General features: G+C 33.3%; 1 protein-coding gene across 2 annotated transcripts in view; it reads right to left on the bottom strand.

Annotated features, from left to right (window-relative positions):
• The window catches only part of LOC118190725 (uncharacterized), an 84,043-nt gene that overhangs the window by 18,034 nt on the left and 42,394 nt on the right, over positions 1–23,615 (bottom strand). Inside the window, exon 6 of one of the 2 annotated variants that reach the window (XM_035361485.2) lies at positions 19,638–22,851. The exons of the other annotated variant lie outside the window; for it this stretch is intronic. Coding sequence (XP_035217376.2) covers positions 22,774–22,851 — 78 coding nt within the window. The 3' untranslated portion in view covers positions 19,638–22,773. Of the gene's footprint in view, positions 1–19,637; positions 22,852–23,615 lie in introns of those variants that run through there. 2 annotated transcript variants of the gene reach the window in all.

The following is a 23,615-nucleotide window of genomic DNA, read 5'->3' as shown; positions in this document are numbered from 1 at the left end:
TACGCCCAAAAGGAACCTTTTTTTAACGTTTTGTGTGTTACCTATATTTATTGAATATCATGTTCTTCGCCCGTAAACCCTATACATTTGAAAACAGCATATCTTTAGAATTTCCGCACTGGAGATAAAACTGTTATTTTCCGTACAGTGCTCGCTCTGAAATCGTTGAGTTTGTTAATCAAAAATTCGTTAGTTTTACAAAATATGAAATAGATTAAAACAAATTCGAAATTCGGCCGTCCAGATGCCCATGTTCGGGTGGAGGATTACATTATTCAAAATTTGATGGCTCTAGATACTGTCGATTTTGTCACAGTGCGAGAAACATACATGTATTCATGCAGATTCTTCATTATTCAATTTCTTTACATATAATACAGGGCGATAATATTTGGTAACAACAATTTGCAAGGAGACACGGAGATTTATAGTAAAACATCGGAAAATGCCGCTTCGAAACTAGCAGCCTTTCTAGGCTACCGCTCCTTTGGGCTAATAAATTAAATTAACAATAAATAAAAAAAAATCTTATGCAGAACTAAAAAAAATTAATTAAAAATAATCACTATAAAATACAAGCAAAATTAATTATCACGGTTAAATACAATTTTAATATTAGAATAAAATGTATAAAAATTTTTAAGGAGTCAAAAGTGAACTATGATGTATTATGAAATATAATTGAAATAAAATTCCTTTATAGAAATTGTGCTATAATACTCATCTATAATTTTAAAAAAGCAGCACAATTTAGAATTTTAAACAAAACTGCATAAAAATTGCAAGAGAAAATTGCTTGTTTGAAAGTTTCTATTCAGATTTAGAATATTATTTTTTAAAAGTAGTAGTTACAAATTTCCTTACAGCACCTATGCTGCTATCCTTACAGCACCTATGCTGCATGCAAAAGCTAAAAAAATATCTAGCCCTGAAAGCATGCAATAGCATTATAATTATTTGGAACGTTAATTATGCTTGATAAATATGCTAAGTTTTTAAAAATCAATCTGAATTTCAAAAATAAAAATATATAGAAATTCTAATTTGTGAAATGAGGCGCTACAACCAGCTTTTTCTTGACAATTATACACTCTCCAATAGGCAACCACTGTTAAATTTCTGCAAGTCGTCCCTACTCCTCCGGATGTAATCAAGGTGACAGCCAGGAACGCCTCAGACGAAGGAGAAAACCCATTTGGGTTAGTCTATTTCTTATAAGGTCCATGAGTAGAAAAGGTCTGTAGGCTTTGTGAATATGCGTGTGAACGGGACACGTTGGAAAAACCAGTTTTCGCTCAGGGCTAAAGAATTCGAAGGGCTGGGTCATCCCTTTGAGAATAACGATGCCGACACGAACCCCTCTTGGGGAGTATACCGGATGCTATGTGACGTCACTGGGTTCGTCCTGTCGTCGACTGATCAGTGCGAAAGATTGAATCTTTAGTTCTTGGATTCTCTTTCTTTAGCCCTGTTAGTTTCAGAGAAAGAGTTTTTTTTTTTTTTTTTTAACTTTAAAAGTTATAACTGATGATACTTTTAAAGGGATTTTGTATTTAGTTCTTGTAATGAGAAATCATTGAAAAAATGGTATCGTGTGCCGTTGCTACCTGTAGCAATACGTATCATACATAATACGAAAGAAACTAGCGTGGTATTTCATACATTTCCGTACAAAAATATTCAGTTAACGAAAGAATGGTTGCATAGGTGTTGAAGAGCGGATATTGTTAACACAAAGAGTGCTCGAATATGCAGCAATCACTTCCCTGAATCTGATTATGAGGATGATATGAAAAATAGGTTGCTAGGATTACCGACAAAAAAGATACTGAAGTCAACTGCTATTCCAACTGCTTGTATTCCTGACTTGGTTATTTATCAGAATACACCAAGGCAGCAAAGGCAACAAAAAAGAAAAAATTACAAAGTGCATTTGAAAGAATTCAGTATTTAAGTCCTAAAAAGGCATGTCTGGAACTTCAAAACGATAACAATAATAGCTATGAGGAGCTCACTGAAAATAATATTACAGCAATGTTGTAACTGTTCCAACCTCCAGAAAATTGTGAATGATTTAATCACCAAATTATCAGCTCTTGAGAATAAGGTTTCTGTTTTACAGACTGAGAGAAAGCAGCATTTAAAAACTATCTCCCAGCAAAGAAAAAGATTTAAAAGGAATAGAAAACAAATATTAGAAGAAGTTCAGAAACTGAGGAAAGACATTAAAAAAGTGAATCAAGAAAATGAAAAACTAAGAAAAATGAAAACGTATATTCAAAACATATTTACCGAAACTCAAATAAATGCATTAATGGAAAAAAAAAAAAAAAAAAAAAAAAAAGCGAATTAAATGGTCTTCAGACGACATTTCAAAAAGCATAGTAATCAGATCGTTATCCGTAAAGTCATACGACTCCTGGAAAAAAAAAAATGGGTATTCAGCTTCCGAGTGCAAGTACACTGAAAAGATGGTGCTCGAGATTCAGTTGCATTCCTGGCATTTTAAATGATGTACTGTTATTGATAAAAAAAAACTTGCCAAAATGCAACTGACGAAGAAAGATTATGCGTATTAAGTTTCGATGATAGATTCAAGACTCTGTTATGATTCAAAATTAGATCAGATATTAGGTCCTTTTAAAAAGACTCAATTTGTATTGGTTCGAGGACTCATTTCACAATGGAAACAGCCCATTTATTTTGATTTTGATCGTCAAATGAAGTAAAAACTTTTGTCTTCCATTTTGTTTGCACTTGAATCATCTGGCCTTCGAGTCAAAGCAATTGTATCTGACATGGGAGGTAGTCAGACCCTTTGGAAAGAATTACAAATTTCAACAGATAAATCTTTCTTTTACAGTCCCAAGTTCAGCACCAAAATATGGGTTTTCGCTGATATGCCGCATTACATAAAGCTTTTGAGAAACCATTTTCTTGATAAAGGTTTTATGCTCGGAAATGGTACAATTATAAACAAAGACGTTATATATGAAGTACTCAATAACGATATCGGAGAAATTAAACTGTGCTATAAACTGAAACCTCAATTTTTATCTGTAAAAGGGAACGAGAGACAGAAAGTAGCACCAGCAAAAGCATTATTTTCCTCCACAACGGCTAAAGCAATTATGCATTTGACTGGTAATGCTGCAACAAGTAATTTTTTTTCAATGGTTGATGATTATTTTGACATTATGAATAGTAGTGTACCATTACCCCCTAGCAATAAGCCTTTAAAAGCTGCTTTCGGCCTAGAAAGCTATTATGAAGTACAAAAAGAAAAATTAAATGAGATTAAGCAAATGATTTTTGATCTCAGAGTATGCGGAAAGAAGACAATGCTACCTTTTCAGAAAGGTATTATCATATCGATAAATTCGCTTTTCGGTTTATTTGACGACGTAAAATCTATAAATGTGAAATATATTTTAACATCAAGACTGACTCAAGATGTATTAGAAAGCTTGTTCAGCCAGATTCGAGGTCTAGGGCGTTTTAATGACCATCCGTCTCAATCAGACGTAATAATTCCTGAAAAGGTTGCTATTGGCAAACAAATTGCCTAAATTGTCGTTAAAGACAAATGCTAATGACTGTGAAGATGTGAAGAAAGTTGAAGCATATTTGACAAAAGAGCTGTTATAGAAACAGCTTTTCTTCAAATGAAAAAGCACAAATGTTTGAGTCTTCCTTATACGAAGATGATTTAATTAATTACGAAGACATCTATGATGAATGTACGTCACTTCCTTGGGAAACCGAAATTTATGATTCAACGAAAGATATATCTGCATATAAATAAAAATCGCTCGCTTATGTGGCAGGTTATATTGCATATCGTGTGACAGATAAAGATGCTACTTTGGGTGAAATATCAAAAAAATTCGTAGATATTCCTAACGCCTCAAATTGGATATTTTTATTATCTAAAGGAGGATTAACTGTACTATCACCAGTTTGGATGGAAGCGATGATGAAAATGGAAAATATTTTCCGTTCTTTTCGAAAAGATAGAGGTGTAATTCAGAATCTCATTTCTGAACTTGAGAAACGTTTTCCCTCCGTGAATAAGAGTGCAATTCGTTTATTTTGCCGTTTACGAACATTTATAAGGGTTCGGCACTTGAATAGGAATGCAACCCTTGTATCGGCAAGAAAAGCTGACCAGAAAGCAAATAAATGGATAAAGAGTAATAGAGGATTATCGAACCAAACTATATAGGAAAAAAATCATGTAAGTTGATTCATATTATTCCTACCAAAAATAATAATTTGAATCATTACTTTGTTTATTATTCACTTAATTTGTGACCTAATTTATGCACGTTTCAGTTAATTATTTGGACTACTATATAAAATATTATATTTATTATATACTAATTTAGACTGCTAAATTTTACTATATAAAATAAACCATGAAATTCTGAATAAACATAAATTAGTATCAGAGCATATACTTTTAAAATGTAAGAATACATGCTATTATTCCAAAATATATAAATACTATTTTAAAATATTTTCATTATTTTTTGAGTAATTGACGTTAAATAATAATACTGATACTGATATTCCATAATAATGCTTTCATAATAGACGTTGCAAAAGCTTACAAAATTCTACTACTCATTATCAACGCTAATTGAAAAGCAAAAATGGAAGAAGTGAAATTTGTTTCGTTTTAATGTGTTATGAAATCTATTATTAGCGTTAACTAATTTTTAATTAGATAGATGTGTAATGTCTTTAGCATGTAGTCTCAAAATGTATTTGCATATTTTTATTTAATATTTCTATAATGCAAATTACTTTGCGACTAACCTATATTTTAACGCAAAAAGAATTCTTCGTAAATGTAGAAATTTACGTATGTTATCGGTGGGTTACTATTTACATATATATAAAAAGATGATTATGAAAAAGAATTACTACATTTAGGGTACACTCTACCTAAAAAATTAGTTATGTTTACGCATATGTGTTAATTAAAAAATAGTTATGTTTATGCATGTTTTACTTACGTTTTACGCATATTAAGAGTTTAATTTGGTATGACGTAAATACATTTCTAGTTCTTATATAAATGCATGTATATTGCAATTTCATGAGCTAAAATCTCGGCTCATATTGGTTATTAAACTATTTTTCAAAGCGTTGTGATTCTCAAGCAAATGCTTAAGAAACTGAACAGCAGAACTGACCAAGCAAACCCAACTACGTCATCAGTCTCTTCTTTCGGTTTCAGCCGCGAGAAGCTGATGAACTAGCCCTTTAGCCCTGTTTTTCGCTACCGGTCAAATCTGCTCTTGTGAACGGGGCTTTTAATGTTAGACATTTTGAACTGTCCATTGTGAATATTCTTCTTAATGTTTTAGAAGTCATGAAAATTGTCATAACAATGCCTCTGCATATCGTAGGGTTTAATGATTTTTTTCTAGCAATCTTATAAATCATTACTGTTAAGGAAATAACACCCTTATCCAATAGAATACCACAAGATCTAATTCTACCACTTCTTTCAGAAAATAATTCTTTAATCCTACATAACTTCCAATTACAGCATTTCACATTATCTTCTCATGAGTACAAAATCATTACTTTTAAACGCGGGAGAATTGAGAATTTTTTTCAATTTTTGAAAACATAACTGATCTTGATTCTAACAAATATTCTTTATAAAACCTGTCCCAAAAATGCTCTAATAATAATTGCTTATGGTTCCAACTTTTAATCAACTGAGATCTTGTAGTTCCTAATTCAGATTCAGGTCAAGAATAAACAGTCAGTTTAAATCCAGTTGTAAAATGAAATGGTAAAAGAGGGTCAGTTTCATTTGGTCCACTGCATACTTAAATTATGGGTCTAGAACTGATAACATTTTCAACTATTTTAAAACTATTACTATTTTAGTTGACTAAAATAGTATACAGTTCTTCATAAGAAAAGCTTTACCTAAGATACGTTTTAAACACGTTTTTACAGATATTACCAAACGTTTCCAGAATCCTCCGCATCAAGGAGCACCTTCTATAATGAATTTCCATTCAAAAGCCTTTTTCTCAAAGAAATTTCAAACCTTATTATCTTTACACAATTTATATAAATTCTTCCCTTCACAGTCGCCAGTTTTAAAGGTCTTAGCATTGCCAAAATAATTAACTCTACAGATACCTGTACGTGGAAAAAATCTATGCAATGTTTGAATAAAACACTCTGTACTTAAATTTGATAGTAATTATAAATGGACTTCGAGTCACTGCACAAATAAATAATGAAATACACTTTTATGCTAACTTTTAAAAATATAAAGGCCCAACTAAATCTACCCCACTTACCTCAAAGGTTGAGCTTTCTTCACTCTGTCAGCAGAAAGAAAAGCCGATATCTTTCAAAACACAAAGCTTTGCTTGATCATGTGATAGGATGAAATCTATAATGTCTTGAGCATTAAAACAGAAGCTATCCTTATTAATATCTCAAAGAAGTCCAAGAATCTTTGAAGGGGAATCATAATCGGACAATTTAAAACTAATGAAGTTGTTATTTGATTACTAGTATTTGAGTTAGAATTCCATTTGGTCAAAGTCATTAATGCCTTACTCGTTATATCATTAGCTTCATGGTATACAGCTTCCTCCTCCGTATCTGATCCGCAAATAAAATCGTCAACATACGTGAAGTTTTCTAGCATTTCTACAATTCTGGAAAAGCTATTTTCAAATTTCTTTAAATGGTGCTTAATGCAAGCGCTCAGCAAAAATGGACTTGATTTCGGTCCAAAAATTACACTACACACTACACTTCCGATAAACTTGAATTTTTTCGTCAATGAACAAAACTGCATTGAATCCCGAACTTAAGAATCAACATAAATTTGCAAAATCGTCTTCCGAATGGTTGAAGTAAATGCAATTCGATGAAGTCGAAAATTTATTAAAGATTTCAAAAGTTCAGGAAGATTAGGCCTTTGAAGTAAATTAACATTCAGAAATTCGTGATTTTTTTCCTTTGAAGGAGCATCATAAACAATGCGAAGTTTTGTCGAATTATGATCTTCACGGATGACAGCACGGTGAGGAATATATTACGTTCGTTTCCGAGATGGATTACTTGGATGGACCTCTATTATTCCGTCCTTAAGTTGACTATCTATCACTTCTTTATATTCCGCATAAAAGTTCAAGTTTGATTTAAATTGTCCGATCAAGTTTTAAAATCGTCTTTCAGCATTCTTAAAATTGTCACTTAAATTCACATTTTCATCGTTTCATGGAAGTCTAACTTCATATCTGTCACCCTTTTGAGTATTCGAGTTTTCAAATATTTCTAAAGGCATTTCATTTTGTTCTTGGTCACAAGTATTTTTTATTCCCATAGATTCAATACCCCAAAACGAATGGACGCTTTCTAAACGCTCTTTTGCACGTTACACACATCGTGCATTTGAAAACCCGAAGATGTTTAGTATGCAGAAATCCAACAAGATTTTAATCTCTACGGCATTACAGTTTATCCTTTTTTATTTCTTCACTTACTGCTTTCCATATAGGCTCACCAGCGGCCGAGCGGTAAAGTCGCTGAACACTGGTAGTTCGGTCCGAGGTTCGAATTCCGCGAACTGGCTGGCTGCATGGGCGTTTAGTGTGTAACGTGTATACCCATGTGTAACGTGTATACGAGCCAGTTTCCCTAAGAACGTCCTCCACGAAGGCATCTCTCCTCTTAGGCAGATAGCCCCCGAGGCTTTGCCATAATCACACACACACGCTTTCTAATATCGGCGCCGATTAAAACGGAAATCTCATGACTCATTCTGTCGGCGCCGTTGGGATCTGCCGATATTAACATCTGATATCCATATGTTTGCATTTGTTATGACCGGTACTTCGATAACTTCAAGATTTACGTATTTTTCAAGGTCATTTCTATTTCACAGAGTAGTTCAACTTCCTTTCGACGCGTGTGTTTTTCGTTCCATTCACCGAAAGCATGCAGATTTAAAATATTTTCTCCTTTTCACTGATAATTTTAATTTTCTTGATAATTCTTCTCAAATTGCACAGATTTGGCTACAGCCGTAGAAGAAACCTCAAAATACAATTGATATTTCTACTCTCAGCCACAGCATACGCCATTTACAGCATAATATTAAATCCAGTTTTAGCAGAATTTTGAACAGCTTCCTCCGATGTTCGGTTTCCTTATTTTTTACATTGTAGATAGCTGATGCGGGATTTACACAAACATTTTCATGATGTTAACGTCGACAATTTCTGAGCAAAATTGTTTATTCTTGCAATAGATTGCTAAATGTTTATATCGAAAACACAGAAAGCACCTTCCGGTATATTTCAAAAAGTTGTGTTTCTCTTTGGAGTTTAGTACATTTGTATTTCCTATGGTCTTCTTTATTACAAGATACACATCTGTATCCAATCATCGAAAAAAAGGGGCAGTCGGAACTTTCGGTTTATAATTTCGATAAGCTCTCGTGCGTTGTTCATGTTAGCGAATGCGTTGCTTCTTCACATAATTCATTAAACTTGCAACTTCTCAGCAATTCACTTCCTTTTCTAAGAATTCTAAAAGTTCCTTTATATCAAAACCTACTTCTATTTTTCAACTTCGATTAAATTCTAAATTTAATTCCGTTTGAAATTTTTGCAAAATCATACGACAAAGAATATTACCATAACTTCCAGAAGTAACATTTAACGATTCTAAATTTCTGATGTTGGCTTCGCATTCATCATACAGTTTACGCAGTGTCTCAACATTTGAAATGTTCCCTTCGTTGGTTCAAGAGAGAAGAGAAAGTTGAGAAGTCGGTATGGAACATGAAAATGTGACTAATCTATAATGTATCATAAATTTTAATATGATTTGTATATACACTTTAAATATAATATAAAAAAATTCAAAAATGATAAGGAATTGTCTTTAATTTTGATTCATAGTTTTAAAATATAATAAGTTTCATTACACAGTTTTAGCATCTTCTTTGGGTGATTTAATCCGCTTCTATGTCATATTTTATTAAGTTTTGCTAAAAAACTATATGCGAATCTTCTATCCAAAATAATAAAAAATCAGCTACTAACATGCTGTAGATAAGCAGAACACCAGAGGAGGGGCTCCCAGACCTGGCAAGCTCCAGGCTGCTTTACACGATTTATTAGTACCCAAACCTCCAAAGGCTATCCGAGGGGGCTCCACTCCCCCGGTCAACCCAGAGGGGTTTTTAGTGATTCGCATGAACGCTCATAAAACTCAAAGTACTGTGGTGGACGGCTAGCATCCACCGAAAAACCAAAGTCATAACGTTGACCTTGCCGTCCCTCTGCATTGACCGAGGAGAGCCCATCCCACCTCGGACAATCTTCGATATCAACCATGTAACGTCAGGTTTGTCTCTACGTGTAACGTCTTCACAACCAAGGGGCTTGGCAGGACACTACCAGTAAGGTCCCTGCCAAGCCTGGACCAAACACCGAATATACGATGGCTCTAGTTCTGTGAAGACAGATTATTTGCCCCAGAGGTCGAGGCTGTCTAGACATAGGTCTAGTCAGTTGGCTGGATAAAAGGGTCTCCTCCCATAAATGGTCGGTTCCGGAAATTCCAACCAAGTCGAACCCCAGAGATGGTACCTGACATCATCATCCCAGGCGAATCCGCTTACCGGTGAGGGCCCCTAGCAAGCCGATGTCGCACTGGGACAGGAGAGACTATAAGGTAGCGTGTCACTGCCCCTACTCTCAGAAGGTCCAGATCGAACCCCGGGTCTCTTCCCATAAAATGGTCGGTTCCGGAGATCCAATCCTTTCCATCTTCAAGGAAATAACAACCCCCCGCAGAAGTGTAGGTAGGCAAATAAAATCATATAAAAGATAAGTTTGGCGATGCTGTGCCATTTTATAGTTTTTCAGAATTTAAAAATGCTATTTGACTCTCAGAATTAAACAATAGATAAATAGATCAGCAGAAGCATATAGCTTCATTTTCTCATATAAGAGTTTCATTCGTTTATATTGTTGCTTGCGTATGGGTTCGTAATGGACTGAATGAACACAGAACCAATGATAGCTTGATAAAATTTATTTTTCCAAATGGAACAATTTGCAATTTTGAAACATTCCACAACGGTACTTGCATAGCTTTTCTAAATATGGCAGAGCACAATCAGGAGTTACCTCTTCAAACTACTAATACCTTTAAACGCAACGTTATGCAAAGCGCATTCAAACAGCGAAGCTCGCTCGGTGATTTCTCAGTGCTTCGAAATCAGCTCTACACTAAAAACTGGTTCTCGCTCCAACTTTATAGCTTACACCCGGTGCCGAGAAATCCTGTGTACCTTCCATTTCTTCGAATAACTAAAAGGAATATGCAATTACACATCCATATAGAGATAGTTATACAGGGACAACAACAAAACGTCGCCAGATCGTATAACGCAATGCAGTACAAATCGCATTGAAAAGGCGAAGCTCTCACGGATATCTCAATATTCCTAATTTTGCTCTGAAATAACAACTAAATAAAACCTACTCTGAAAATGATGCTCTCTTAGGCCTTGGCAGTCCGGGGCAGTACTCTAGAAGTTAAAGACAAATTTGACGTAGACAGTATACCGTGCTGTACAGCCTACGTCATTTTAGATTTTTACGCTAGACTAGATGTCACAGACTTTTACGCTGTACATCCTTAACATGAGGTAGCACTTCAACACCTAGAGGTGATCCACGGGGACGCACCCCCGATGGTCATCTCCGAGCAGCATAATTCACAAGTGCACATCAACGTAGCCACTGAGGAAGGGGTTTCAAAAATGGACAATAAGCTTTTATTGCTCTTATGGCCGGTGAATCTTTAATACTGATCATATGAGCGTAAGTTGTTTACGATTTAATTTACATTTGTTTCACAGTTATAAATGTTTGAAGTAATAGTAGAAATTCGCGTTGTGCTTTCGCTTTACGAGTTTATTTAATAGCTGACATTTGACTTTTATCACGTATTGATATTCGAATTGATGTTCGCGGCATATTATTGCTCTTTACATCAAGAAAATGACTCAAGCTACAATTAGCCTCGAATATTATGCATTTACTAACACCTGTGGATTAAGAAGATTCAAGTGCATATTTTTTTTTTTTATTGAGCTGAGAAGGACTGGAAGTGCTACAATGAATCAAGTACTTTATTTCAGTGCTTGCATTCTTTTTTGATTTTGAAAATGCAAGATTCAAATGTGCATTACCTGATTACATCTGTTGTGGCATTAAAAGTCACATATAAATAGGCTTGCCAGATTTCAGAAATGTTCAACCGGAATACCCCTCGGCGACGCGGGTACACACCCTTGGCGGGTTTTAGAGGGTCGTTTATTCTCAATGTTATGAATAAATGGTTACTTAATAGGAACCCAAACCATGGGTAATAATAAATACAAGCCTATAAATTTAAACATTTTATTTCTTACATGCTAATATTTATAAGTTACTCAAGTTAGAAAAAACACTTTAAATGAGGAATAAAAATTTGAACAATATTTACATGTACTTTTCATTGGCTAGGACTTTTTTTAGAAAGTCTTTTTTGGTTTTAATCTTCTTGTTAAAATTTTCACAAGCTAATCCGATATTAATTTTACATGTCATCAAGCCTTTAACCGTAGATTCCTTCATCAATCCCCTATCATCAGTCCATGCGTTGTTCATCAAAGAAAATACTCTCTCAACTGGTGCTGATGTCCAAGGTAAGCAGGAGACATACTCAACAATCTTAATCAGACTGGGGACTGCTATGTGAATCTCCTTGAATTGATCAAACAGCCTGAGCCATTTTTCTTTACTTAAAGTAATCACATCTCTTGCATACTCTTCTTGCTTCCACTGTTCCCAATCTGACTGCAAATACTCCTTAGCAAGCACAACTTCATCCAACAGCTGGTCAGTGTTTATATGCATATCAGGTACATCAAGAAGACCGCTGTTAATCATTTCAGCAGAAGTTTCGGCCCGTTTTCCCAATTAACAGCATTTGTTTTGGTCAGACTGACCCAAACTGTTCAACATTTCCAAAACTATTCTCCCAGATTTCCAAATATGCAATGCATCTTTCATAAAAGCCATCAAATTCTTCTCTCACACTGTTACAGACTTGCTCGTCTAGATTCCTGCAAATGTTCTTTGCGCCTATAGGGATAAAATTTGAATCCCTTCTGTCAGGTTTCTTTTGAGAGCTTTATGAGCTTCAGCAACCTGAAAAGCTGTAGTGTTATCTTTTCCCATTACCAGAATGGCCTTGTTAAAGAGTGCAAGCTGTCCGTGGATAAACCACAATGACAGCTCGCCCGTTAAATCAGTAAACAATATTTTAATGTCGATGGGCACATTTCTTGGTCTAAAAAAATGGTTTCAGACCTTAAAAAATCTGTAAAATTCTTTCCAGCTCGGGCATCATTGATAGAAACCGGGTGTTCCCGTGTTGAATGAGTTTACGGTACTGTATCTCGGCATATTCACAAAATTCTTTTAGTTTAGTTACACGGACTGTGTATATGCGAAAGTATTTATAAATCTTCACCGGTAAGGCTTCAATATCGATTGGGAGACTATCTAATGCAGTTTGTACACAGTTGTGTACAATGTGTGATCCACATCCGATTCCACTGATTTCCCGTCCTAGGCTATTCTTGAGTCGATAGAAAACATTGTTTTACCCTGCTCTTTTCACACCACCGAAGTTAGTGTTGCAGTTATCTCCACAAAAGCCCACTATTTTGTTGTTCAAATCGTTTTGCAGCAGAACAGAGCATAAGTAATTTGTACGAATTTCAGATGTTTCACCCGCCACAGATGTGAAATCTAACAGCTTTACTTGCACACATGAATTAGAATTAAAGCAGCGTGCAACAATTGGCACAAGTCTTATATCCTTTCTGTTTGATGCATCCATATTTACAGATACGTAGTTTGACTTGGTCAAGTCTTCTTTAAGCTCTTCTTGAGCTTAAAGGAGCTATGTCATTTAAAACTATTGCCTAACACTTAGTTTTTCTGAGTGAGAATTTAGGTTAAAAAAACTTACAAATTAGCTTTGAAACAAGAATTCAAATTGAAATTTAGGCTATGGTTTGCTGTGTGGTAAGCAAAGGTTGCTCCTTTCGCTGCTAAGTTTTTATCATCAGAATTCTCAGTCTTAAAAAAAACTGGCCAGTTTTGATGAGCTAGCAGCGCATGCTAAACTTTATTTTTTTTTTGTGTTTACTCGATTGCAAATGTTCTTGTTATATCGGATCGACCACCGTGAGGAACAGAAAACTCAGAATTACAGTGTTAACTTTAACTCTATCATCTTGATCTTGATTGCCAGTACATACCTTCTTCAAAAAAGAGAATTCATTCTGTAAATCCCCGGTGAATTTACACGACCGTTTTGGCATTTTAACAGAGAACGCATAAATTTTAACTTAAAGAACAAACAAAACAACGCTAGCTTACTAACACAACAGACACCACTGAAACGGACTGAAAACTGACTGACTTATCTCTATCGCAAGCGGCTAGCACCGAGTCCGGAAAGCCTCTCGCATCGCTCATGTCATGATTGGCGAGACAAGACAATACTATTTATTGGCAGATCATCATTCTTCTATAGTTTTTCACCTTTCTTACAGTACAGAGATAACCGGACCTAAATAATACTTAACAGTTAATTACTTTTATAGACTTTTTGGTCATCCATAAAATGAAATTTAATTTTTACCGAGACTAGAAGTAAACCGGCCGGGACAACGGGATTTTGTTTGAAAACCGGGATGTCTGGCAACCCTATATATAAATAAATTAAATATATTCTTTTTGAATAAGATAAATTCACTCTGTTTATAGAGTATTTCTTTCGCAGACAATACATTTAAGAGTGAACAGTTATAACACACTATATGTATAGGTATCCAAATGAATTTTCATGGCAAATTTAATATGACAGTAGTATCGCAATTTTTACGTTAGTAATCTGAAAGTCAGACTGTAGGTTTCAGTCTAGGAAGCATAATTTTTAAGATACATGCATGTATATATGTTACGGTGAAACACCGAAATCTGGAGAATGTCAACATTCACATAGTTGTTTGGTGTATGTCTGAAATATTTTCCAAATACTCTTATTTCTGACTTACACCGGTAAATGTCGACATTCACCATGTACTAATGGTGAATGTTGAACATATAAGAATATTATATTTTCTTCTCCGTAATTCAGTCGTGAAAAAACACACTTGAGACTTAAAATAAGAACTTAAAACACACAGTACATTCAAAATGAGAAAGGAAAAAAATAGAAGTTATTGCAACAACTCAAACTATTATGACACTCTGAATTGCACAAGAGGCCCTTGCTTTTACAACTGTATTTATTTGTGGAACAGTTTCTTTTGCAATGAAAGCGTGTAAATATACTCCTCTCTTTTCGACCTACACCAGAGCATATCTGCGATTGCCGACATACACTGGTGAGGGTCTGAATGTACAAGAATGTAATGCAATATTCGATCCTTCACCGACGTATTTGGTAAATGTTGAAATTCTCCGGTGAAAGTCGACATTCTCCAATTTCGGTCTTTCACGGTAACATATATATATATATCTATAAAGTGTAGTGTTTTAATAAGAGGGCCGCATGTGGCCCGCGTGTTGGACCATGCTAGTGTAGAATATGCCAGCAGCAATTCGAAATGTCTGATATATTGACATCTAAATCTTAATTTTAGAGTAATTTCCCATTTGAGGTCCTCAAGGGGAAAAAAAAAAGTGTATATTTGGCGATATTTTAAACCGCGTTAATTCAAAATAAAGTAAGCATTGAAAGAAAAGTTTTTGGTGCATTATATTGTTTTATTCAATTAGTATGTTATCGAACAAATCATGGACAAGTTTTTAAAATAAATACTGAGAAAATGTACGATCAGTATACAGAACTAATAGATTTTAAAAATTAATACACATGTACTTTCATTATTAGTAATATCAAGACAGAGCCATATGAGGACTTGGCGAAAAAGGTGGCTTCCACAGACGCAACCAAATTTGGGAAAAAAACAACAAAAAAAGAATTAGAGAGCCGGTTGAGAGTTACGAATTAGGTTGTGTTTCCGCGATTCCTCTTCCCGCGAAATCGGAGAGTACAGTCCTCCTCCCACAGATCCTCAGGAGATGTCATGATCAGTCATTAAGAAGAGCTGGACAGTTTCTTTGTGACTAAGTTAGTCTTTGTTAGACTGAAAACGTCTTAGTTTAGGCTCCTCTCGAAATCTTTATTTTCATTCTATTTGTAATTCTGCTATTTTCACATCTTATGTTAATCAATATGGATTGAAGCTAAAAGGGGGAAAAAACTTTAGCTCTTTATAAAGGTTATCAATATCGAATTCGGAACAGATATAACGAAAATGTAGCTTATTGGATTTGCATAAATGAAAGAATTAAAAGCTGCAAAAGCGCAGTTGAGACCAAAGCTGAAGTCGTTTAAGAAAGTCATTTTAGAACGAATATTTATTCTGAAAGATTTTATTATAAATCACCTTTACACAAAGTCTTGGAAGAATATTGTTTTTTACTTTAAGAAACAATCTTTTAGTTCATTGCCAAAATCACTCCAGAGTTTGTACGTCTCTCTCTCCCACCTTTTAAATACAGTATTAGCTTCATTCATGCAAAGATCCGTGATCGTAAATATTTTTCGATTTAAAAACTGTTTTTTTTTTTCCACGTCTAAATATTTTTTCTTTTTTACATTTCGCGAGAGGCCAAGGTACACTCGGCCACTCATTATGTAACCTCTTTGGGAAGAGGATTAATGAAGATTGCTGATTTCACGGAAACAGGAAGACACCGAGAGTTACACGTGATTTTTAATTTATTCTTAACTTGACTACTTACTTCTAGTTGACCACTGTACTTAACTCTGAATGAATTAATACTGGCTGTGACTAGCCTTTTTACGTCTCATGACCAATTAGACACGTATTATTACACGTACATCACAATCCCTTTCTTTCTTAGTGCGGCGGCGCACAGGTTATTTACTGCTGAGCAGCTGGAACAGTCTATATAAACATCCGTGGATGATCGCATGCCCAGATGCGAAAAATATAACTCGGACTGATATTTTTCTTTAAAAAAAATCATTTATACTTTCTGTTCGTTCAACTGAATTAAATCTGCCTTCTACAAGTAGTTTCATGCGAAACTGAAACAGAAAAGTATCAGTGAACATCAAAACAGGAAATCAAGAAGCAATGTACGTATAATGATGATAATTATATGGTTGACGTTAAATTAGAAAATATTGATAAGTTGGTTACAGTAACAAAATGACTAAAGATATATCGAACAGAAATAAATCGATATTTTTTTTCGGTTCAGTTCCGGTTCGAAGCCTTGGAAACAGCAGCCTCGATCTTGTTTTGTGCTCATTGGGTAACATGTGCCAGATGACCTGCAGTGAGGCTCGATTCTCATTGCAAAATTGGAACACGTTTTCGGACAAGTGTTTCGGCCTCTCAAACACAAAGCAGAAGCGCGCCATATCTCCCTCATGAAACGAATTCGGTTTTCTTTTAGATATATCTAGAGAAAAGTGAAGCGCTTTCAGATGACCAAAATCACTTTTCTGGGTGTAGATAACGAAATATTAAGCCAAGCTACATAAAAATCGTGAGAAATTTTAAGAATAAGAGAAAGTCAGGAGAAATATTGTTATGAAATGACAGGCGCGGTAAGATGGCTTCCCCACAAAGTAGTTTTAGGGTTACCATAAAATGGCAAGATAAGGCAGGGTTGCCACATTTGGCGACAAAATTGGCGATATACCATGGACGGTTGGAGAACCTTCTGGAACGAATTCTTACCGGTTTAGACCAGAATGTTCCCGAACACAAGCCAACAACTTCAACAAGTGTTGTCGTTATTCACTCCAAACCTACGAACCCCGTACGTACATGAAGGAAGAAAATAACGTAACAATTGGTGTCAGATAAAACAAATGCTACAATATGTTGCAAATTGGGTTGGCAGAAGTATGGTCAGAAATCGGGAGTCTCCGACTTAAATAATACAACTCTTGAGTACAGATTTCTAAGCTATCAACTTCCTTGGTCATAGCAGTAGAAACTCCGTCATCGATTTGTTGTACAACAGCAGAAACTCTTTCTCCGATTTGTTGTTCAGCACTCTTTCACCAACTTTATTTTCATCTGTGTGTATTCAGCCTTCCACAGCCCCAAATTAGTTTCTGTTATGGTAGTAATTTCTCAAAATCATTTCCTTAAGTGCAGCCAAAGGGTGTCAGCAGTTGTCTTGAATGCTTATCCATTGCTCTTGTCAACAGCATTATTTCCCACTTCTGATAGCAAAAATTGTTGCATGCATATATGGGTTTGTAATAGACTGAACACACACACAGAACTGATGATAGCTTGATAAAACTTATTTATCCAAAAGAAACAATTGTGGAAACTTCTACAACTGTGCTTACACAGGTCTTCTCAGTAGTTACCACTTCAAACTACTAATGTTTAAACACAACAGAATGCAAAGTGCATCCAAAGATAGAAGCTCTCACGGAGATTTCTCAATACTGAATTCAGCTCTGAACTAAAAATTATTAACATGCTCTCTCCAGGCTTATATATTTTTCATTCAGCTGCCAAGAAATCTCTACTACCTTCTATATATTGAAATAACTGGAAGGCATATACAGTTACATATAGGCATCAATTACAATTATTAAATTTCAATTACATAGGCGCCTGACCAAAATATTACCAAATGTTCGGAAAGTATGGTGACAAAATTTAGTAGTCAAAACCACTGACATCTTGCCAATTTAAGAGGATAGCTATTTATCTGAATCTTAAATAGACTTGCCCTTGTAATATTTCTTTCCTGGCAGAGCTTCGCTTTTTCACGCACTTCATGTTGCATAATACAAAGATACAACAATTTCACTAAAATTATTTACATATATACAAAATTTGTAACAATATTTACTTACATTTAGCAGTTTTCAATTAGTGGTCATACTTTCATAACTAGTTGAGGAAAAGACATATATTTGCTCTTACAAGGTTTAGCAAAAAGGAAATTTAAGGTGTGGAAAAACTGATCAGAACTGGGAAAAGTTCTGAAAATAATTTTATTGCAGGAAAATGCTTCTTACTGCAGATTCACGTGCACATATGATATACTTTTCATACAACATGTAATACTTCATTACATTATTGGAGAAGTTAAACGAGAATCAACTTACTGTTTGTAAATTTAGCAGGACTAGTTTCAATGGTTTAAATACAAAACTATCATTTTCAGCTGCCTAAGTGCAAAAACTGATCTTTGTACTAAATTAGAAGCTAGTTCTGCATTTAAACCATCAAAACTAGTCCTGGAAAATTTACAAACATTACATGGATTCTTATTGTTTAATTTCTCCAATAATCGTTGGCATGCTACTTTAAGCTTAACTTTATTACATATTAAATGTATCATGCAAACAAGGTTAGTAAAAATATTATCAAAAATTTATTTTAAGATAGTAAGATATACTGGATTGAATAGAAATACCAGACTAAGTTCCAACAGCAAAACAACTTACATCTGTCACAACAGTTTACTTTCATCTAAATGTAATAAAAGTAACTAGTAGACACTTGCAAAACAAAATGTGAGCAATTCGATGATTTTCCTTCAAACTGAAAATTCGACGAAACAGTAAAGAAACATTTTTGATAAAGCTGTGACATTTTCACATAAATTTGAATAATGTAAATTACAGCAACCTCTAGTCAAAGGCAGTAATTACACACATTAGTTTTTCATTTGGATTTCATTTGGAAAGGTCCAACATTAGAAAAAGTAGCGCTGTAAAATGATGGTTAAAAATAAGTAAATGCAACTATATTTGGCAATTGAGCACTGCTTTGAAGTTTTTTAAAATGATGCCAAATTTTGGCAAAGTTTTACTATGGAGATAAACTTCATATTTAATTATATTTTTTTATATTATCTACTATAGCTTTAGATTATTTTTAACGTGTTTTATAAATTAAAGAACAGAAATTGTAGAAAATGTACACCAATACCAAACAGTTTTATATTTGTAATCTAAAACTCAATACTTAACAGCATACAAGTCTGACCTCATTCCCTCATGAAACTATATAACTCCATCCCCTACAGGTCAATTCTCTCCTGGTTAAGAACCCTCACTATAGGGATATATCACTCTTTCTGAATAGAAGGCAGCATCAAGAACTTTGTTCAAAACCAATCTGAAGTCCAAGATTGGTAAACCTACCCTTTAAGTACTTGAATAAGAGCACAATTCTGCACCATCTAATAATAAATTTGCAGCATTTTTTAAAGGTGCAGTTGACACACACAGGAAGCAAAATATTCAAACAATACCTTTCATCCATTAAAAAATAAAACTGATGAAGAATTTTCACAAATTCTTTCAGTCAGTCAGTTCGCACATAGCTGAGTGGAACAATTATCAACAATATGATAAGAGTTCTTTAGTACTTAAGAAGCACATAAAATTGTTAAGAATTTCATTTTCAGAAAACACTATTTAATAAAGTAATAAAATTTATTGGTTCTCATACACAGTATACAAAAACAAAAACAGTACTGTATTATCTACAAGATGATACATAAAAACATGGCACACCTAAACAGGGATGGATCTGAAGAGCAATGTACAAATAAATCCATTTAAAGATTCCGTTTTCATAAGTCTCCAGAATTTTATAATTTTTCCTGGGGTAAGGGAACAGCATTCTGCTTTTAAATGCATTAGTTATAAAAATAACTGTTTTAAACTACAAAATATTTTTAGTGTCTCTTCAATCACTTCTGAGAAAGAATGGTTGAGATTTCACTCCATTGCCTAATTGATTTTTGGAGTTTTTGACAGAAACCCTTCACTTTATTTATTATTATTATTATTATTATTATTATTATTTTTGTGAACTGATATGCTACATTTATAAGGATTATTCTTAATGGTTTGCAAAAGAACTATATAACAAATCAATGGGAAAATACAGACACTCGTAGTAGGAACAATTCCACAAATACATAAATACTATGTACATAATAAATGCCTTTTCCCCCCTTGGATTATTAGATTTTAACAGCATATAAAGAAATTTCAATTAAAGGTAATTCATATTTATCTTGACAATAGATACATATAAAAAAAGTTGGTTCTGAAGCATACTATACTGCAAAACCCGTATAAAAATCATTAGTATAATACCAAAAACTGTCAATATCATTAGCTAAATTTAATTTTAAATGCACAATATACAATATAATATGTTTATCCACTACAATACGATTAAATGGCATATATAAATATAAAAATAGAGTGGCTCAAATGACAGCAATGTAGGACATTGTGCACTACAATAGGATTCATTTGCATATAAAATTTAAAATATAGCAGTTCATATTTCAAAAAACAAATTGTTATAATTCTTGAATCTTGGGCATCATTATAATATAAAGGAAAGTATATTAATAATAATAGCTAATATTCCTAATCTGAATGTAACTTAGCTAACTTCAGAACATTTTAGTCCAAAAAAGAAAGGCTTCAATGAGCAGGAATTCTTGTTACTTGAAAGTCATTTACATTATCTGCAAGTAACAAGAATTTGGAACTGTAATTTTTAATTATACTTCTCAATATTATGCTAGAATTCTATGCTTTTAAAAATAAGTTTCTGTAATTAATTTTTAAAATTTCAATACATACTGAAATATTTTTCTCTTTTCCTAGCTTAAAGAATTTCTTTTGAAAATGCCTGAAATGCAGCATTTTCTTCTGTACATCAGTAAAAGTAACCTTAGATAAAATAGCAAACATAGTAAAAAATAACACTTCACCTGGTTATAATGGTATATTTTTTAAGTTCTCATCAAACTTCTTTACCCTGGGAGCAAAAAAGGGAGGGGAGAGTTATTCTACTACAACAGTTTACACAGCTCTACAATAAACTATTTTTTCCCCAGCGGAATTCACATCACAGCCCTCTTCACATAATGCACCCACCTATGAGAAAGCAGTGAAAGGATACTACATTATGCAGTCTGAGCATAGACTGACAAATTTCATAATATTCAGACATACAAATAGAAAGTATTCCCTAATTATAACCAGGTTTATAAACTTTCTAATGATGTTACAAAATCATTCATATATTAATGGAGAGGGAGTACTAATTACAAAATCAGAATAATACTTTTATACAAAAATACACAAATCAGCATATACTTCAAAGTAAACTAACAAGTATGAATAAAATGTCTTCACTGCGGACATATACTCAATAGATGACTAGCCACACATTTCATCTGAATTGCACCAAAAAATGATACTTTCCTTCATATAATGTAAAATACAGAAATAATTAATTAAAACAATAAAAATATTTTATCTACTGCATAGGATATGCAATTTCTGATAGTTATTCCAGCTCAAAATTACTTAAGTTCATTTATCTATACTTCTTGTATATATAAATTTACAACCTGCTTTCAATAAAGTCATATACAAGTATATATGCTGCACATTAAAAAAAATATATTTTTCAGAAGTATATATGTTTAACAATTCTAAAATACATGTTAAAAAAAAGACTAAAATATACAAGTACATTCTATAGAATTCATATCAAATATATGGGAGAGAAAAATAGTTGGAAGTACAGTAAAATTGCTATATTTTTTACAGCTATATTGAAGTAATTTAAGGTAATCAAACTGTATCCCACTGTTATGTACACATCCCAGATAAATTTTACCATTTAATAATTTCAAAACACTACTATATAAAGTAGAAGTCAAATGAGATAAAATAACTTCTATTTCACTTGGACATTATAATATTTGTTTCTTTAAGCTCTTCTACGCTATCGTACTTTTTCAGAGTAAGAATAATAAGACTTTTCTTCATAAAGACAATTTTCTAAAATCCTACAATTAAATTTAAAGCTTTCATTAGAGAAATACTGAAAACGAACTTTTGCGAAGGTGAAAAGTTACGCAGCTTACGCATAACATTCATATGTCATATAAGATTTATTTTCAAATTATGAGCCCAAAGGCTTATATAGATTGTATTTTACAATCTAATAAACATTTCAAATTACAAATGACAACTGCTACAAATTTGGCACTTATACCAATGAGCATAACAGTAGCATATCTATTTTGCTTCACAGAACAAAGAAATATTCTTCAGATTCACAATTTTAATAAGTTGCTATCAGATATTATTACAACCATGTCATAAATAAATTACAAATATATAAAAGTTAGTATCAGATTTGATGATATTACTCAGATTTCATTAGAATGCATGTTGCGAGTGATTCTGATACTTTTTCTGGAAGACGTTTTACTACTTTTTATCATGATTCTTAATAGTTAAATTTATAGTCTGCCGTCTTGCTTGGACAACATTTCTTAAATCAGACACCGTTAAAACTAACTATTTCCAAGTTGAAATAAACACTAATAATTTCTGTTTTGGCAAATTTAATGATAAATGTTGATTTCTTGGTAATTAAATAACATGGTCCCATTACTTTATTAAAAACCTGTATTTTTATGGCATTTCAGGTCTTTTAAAAAGTCAAGGCAGTTGCTGTCATATGCATTATATTTGTATATATAAAAAAATATATAAAAATTGGTATCATGGTTCTGTCTTCAACACAAGCTCTTTACCAATAACTTCTTCATAAGAAGGAGGGGGATCAGAATCCTCTGATATCTATTAAAAAAGGGATAATAATGTTTACACACACACACACACACACAGACATATATATATATATATACACACACACATAAATATAGTAATATGAAGTATATACACATATACATAAAATACAGTAATAAGAAAATGCTAATTTAATATACAAAACAGTTAACTCTAGAATTGGTTTGACAGTTTATATCCAGACACAGTACATTTCTTCTTGCTCTCTCACTGTTATTTAAAATCTGTTGTTCCCTTTTTTCTTAATCCTAATGAAAGGTTGGTTATGAAAATAAAAGCTAGAACAGAAACCTTACTAATAAATCATGGGTGTCTTAAAGTGTGGCCCAAATGCAAATTATGAAAGTAATTAAATTTACACATTTTTATTAAAAAAAATAAATGTTTGATTTATATATAATCGATTTACTGATATTTATTTAAAAATAAAAACATCTCAGTATGTCAAGATGTATTAAAACCCTTCACATATGCGAAATCCGTCTCGTAATACCGGTCACGTGAAAAATAACATGCGTAAATTTATTTCACTTATTTTCAATATGGAGCCCATTTTTTCTCCCTGTAGGCTAAGAATATTATAATATTCATACTTCTCGTCTCGTTTTGCACCTAGATGGCACTACAGGTTTATATCATTGTAAGGGGGTACTACTGCTTCTTTCATTCTTGGCGGGAACTGTCTTTGTCATTTGCGGGACCAGAATTTCAGGTTTATAAGTAATAATAATTAGTACAAGTAATATTATTAGCTA

This window comes from Stegodyphus dumicola, chromosome X2, assembly GCF_044657685.1.
Source record: "Stegodyphus dumicola isolate Sdum_Otavi_A_Nest chromosome X2, ASM4465768v1".
NCBI classification, from domain to species: Eukaryota; Metazoa; Arthropoda; class Arachnida; order Araneae; family Eresidae; genus Stegodyphus; species Stegodyphus dumicola.
Note: the sequence above shows the minus strand (reverse complement) of the source record. Positions and strands in the feature narration are given on the sequence as shown.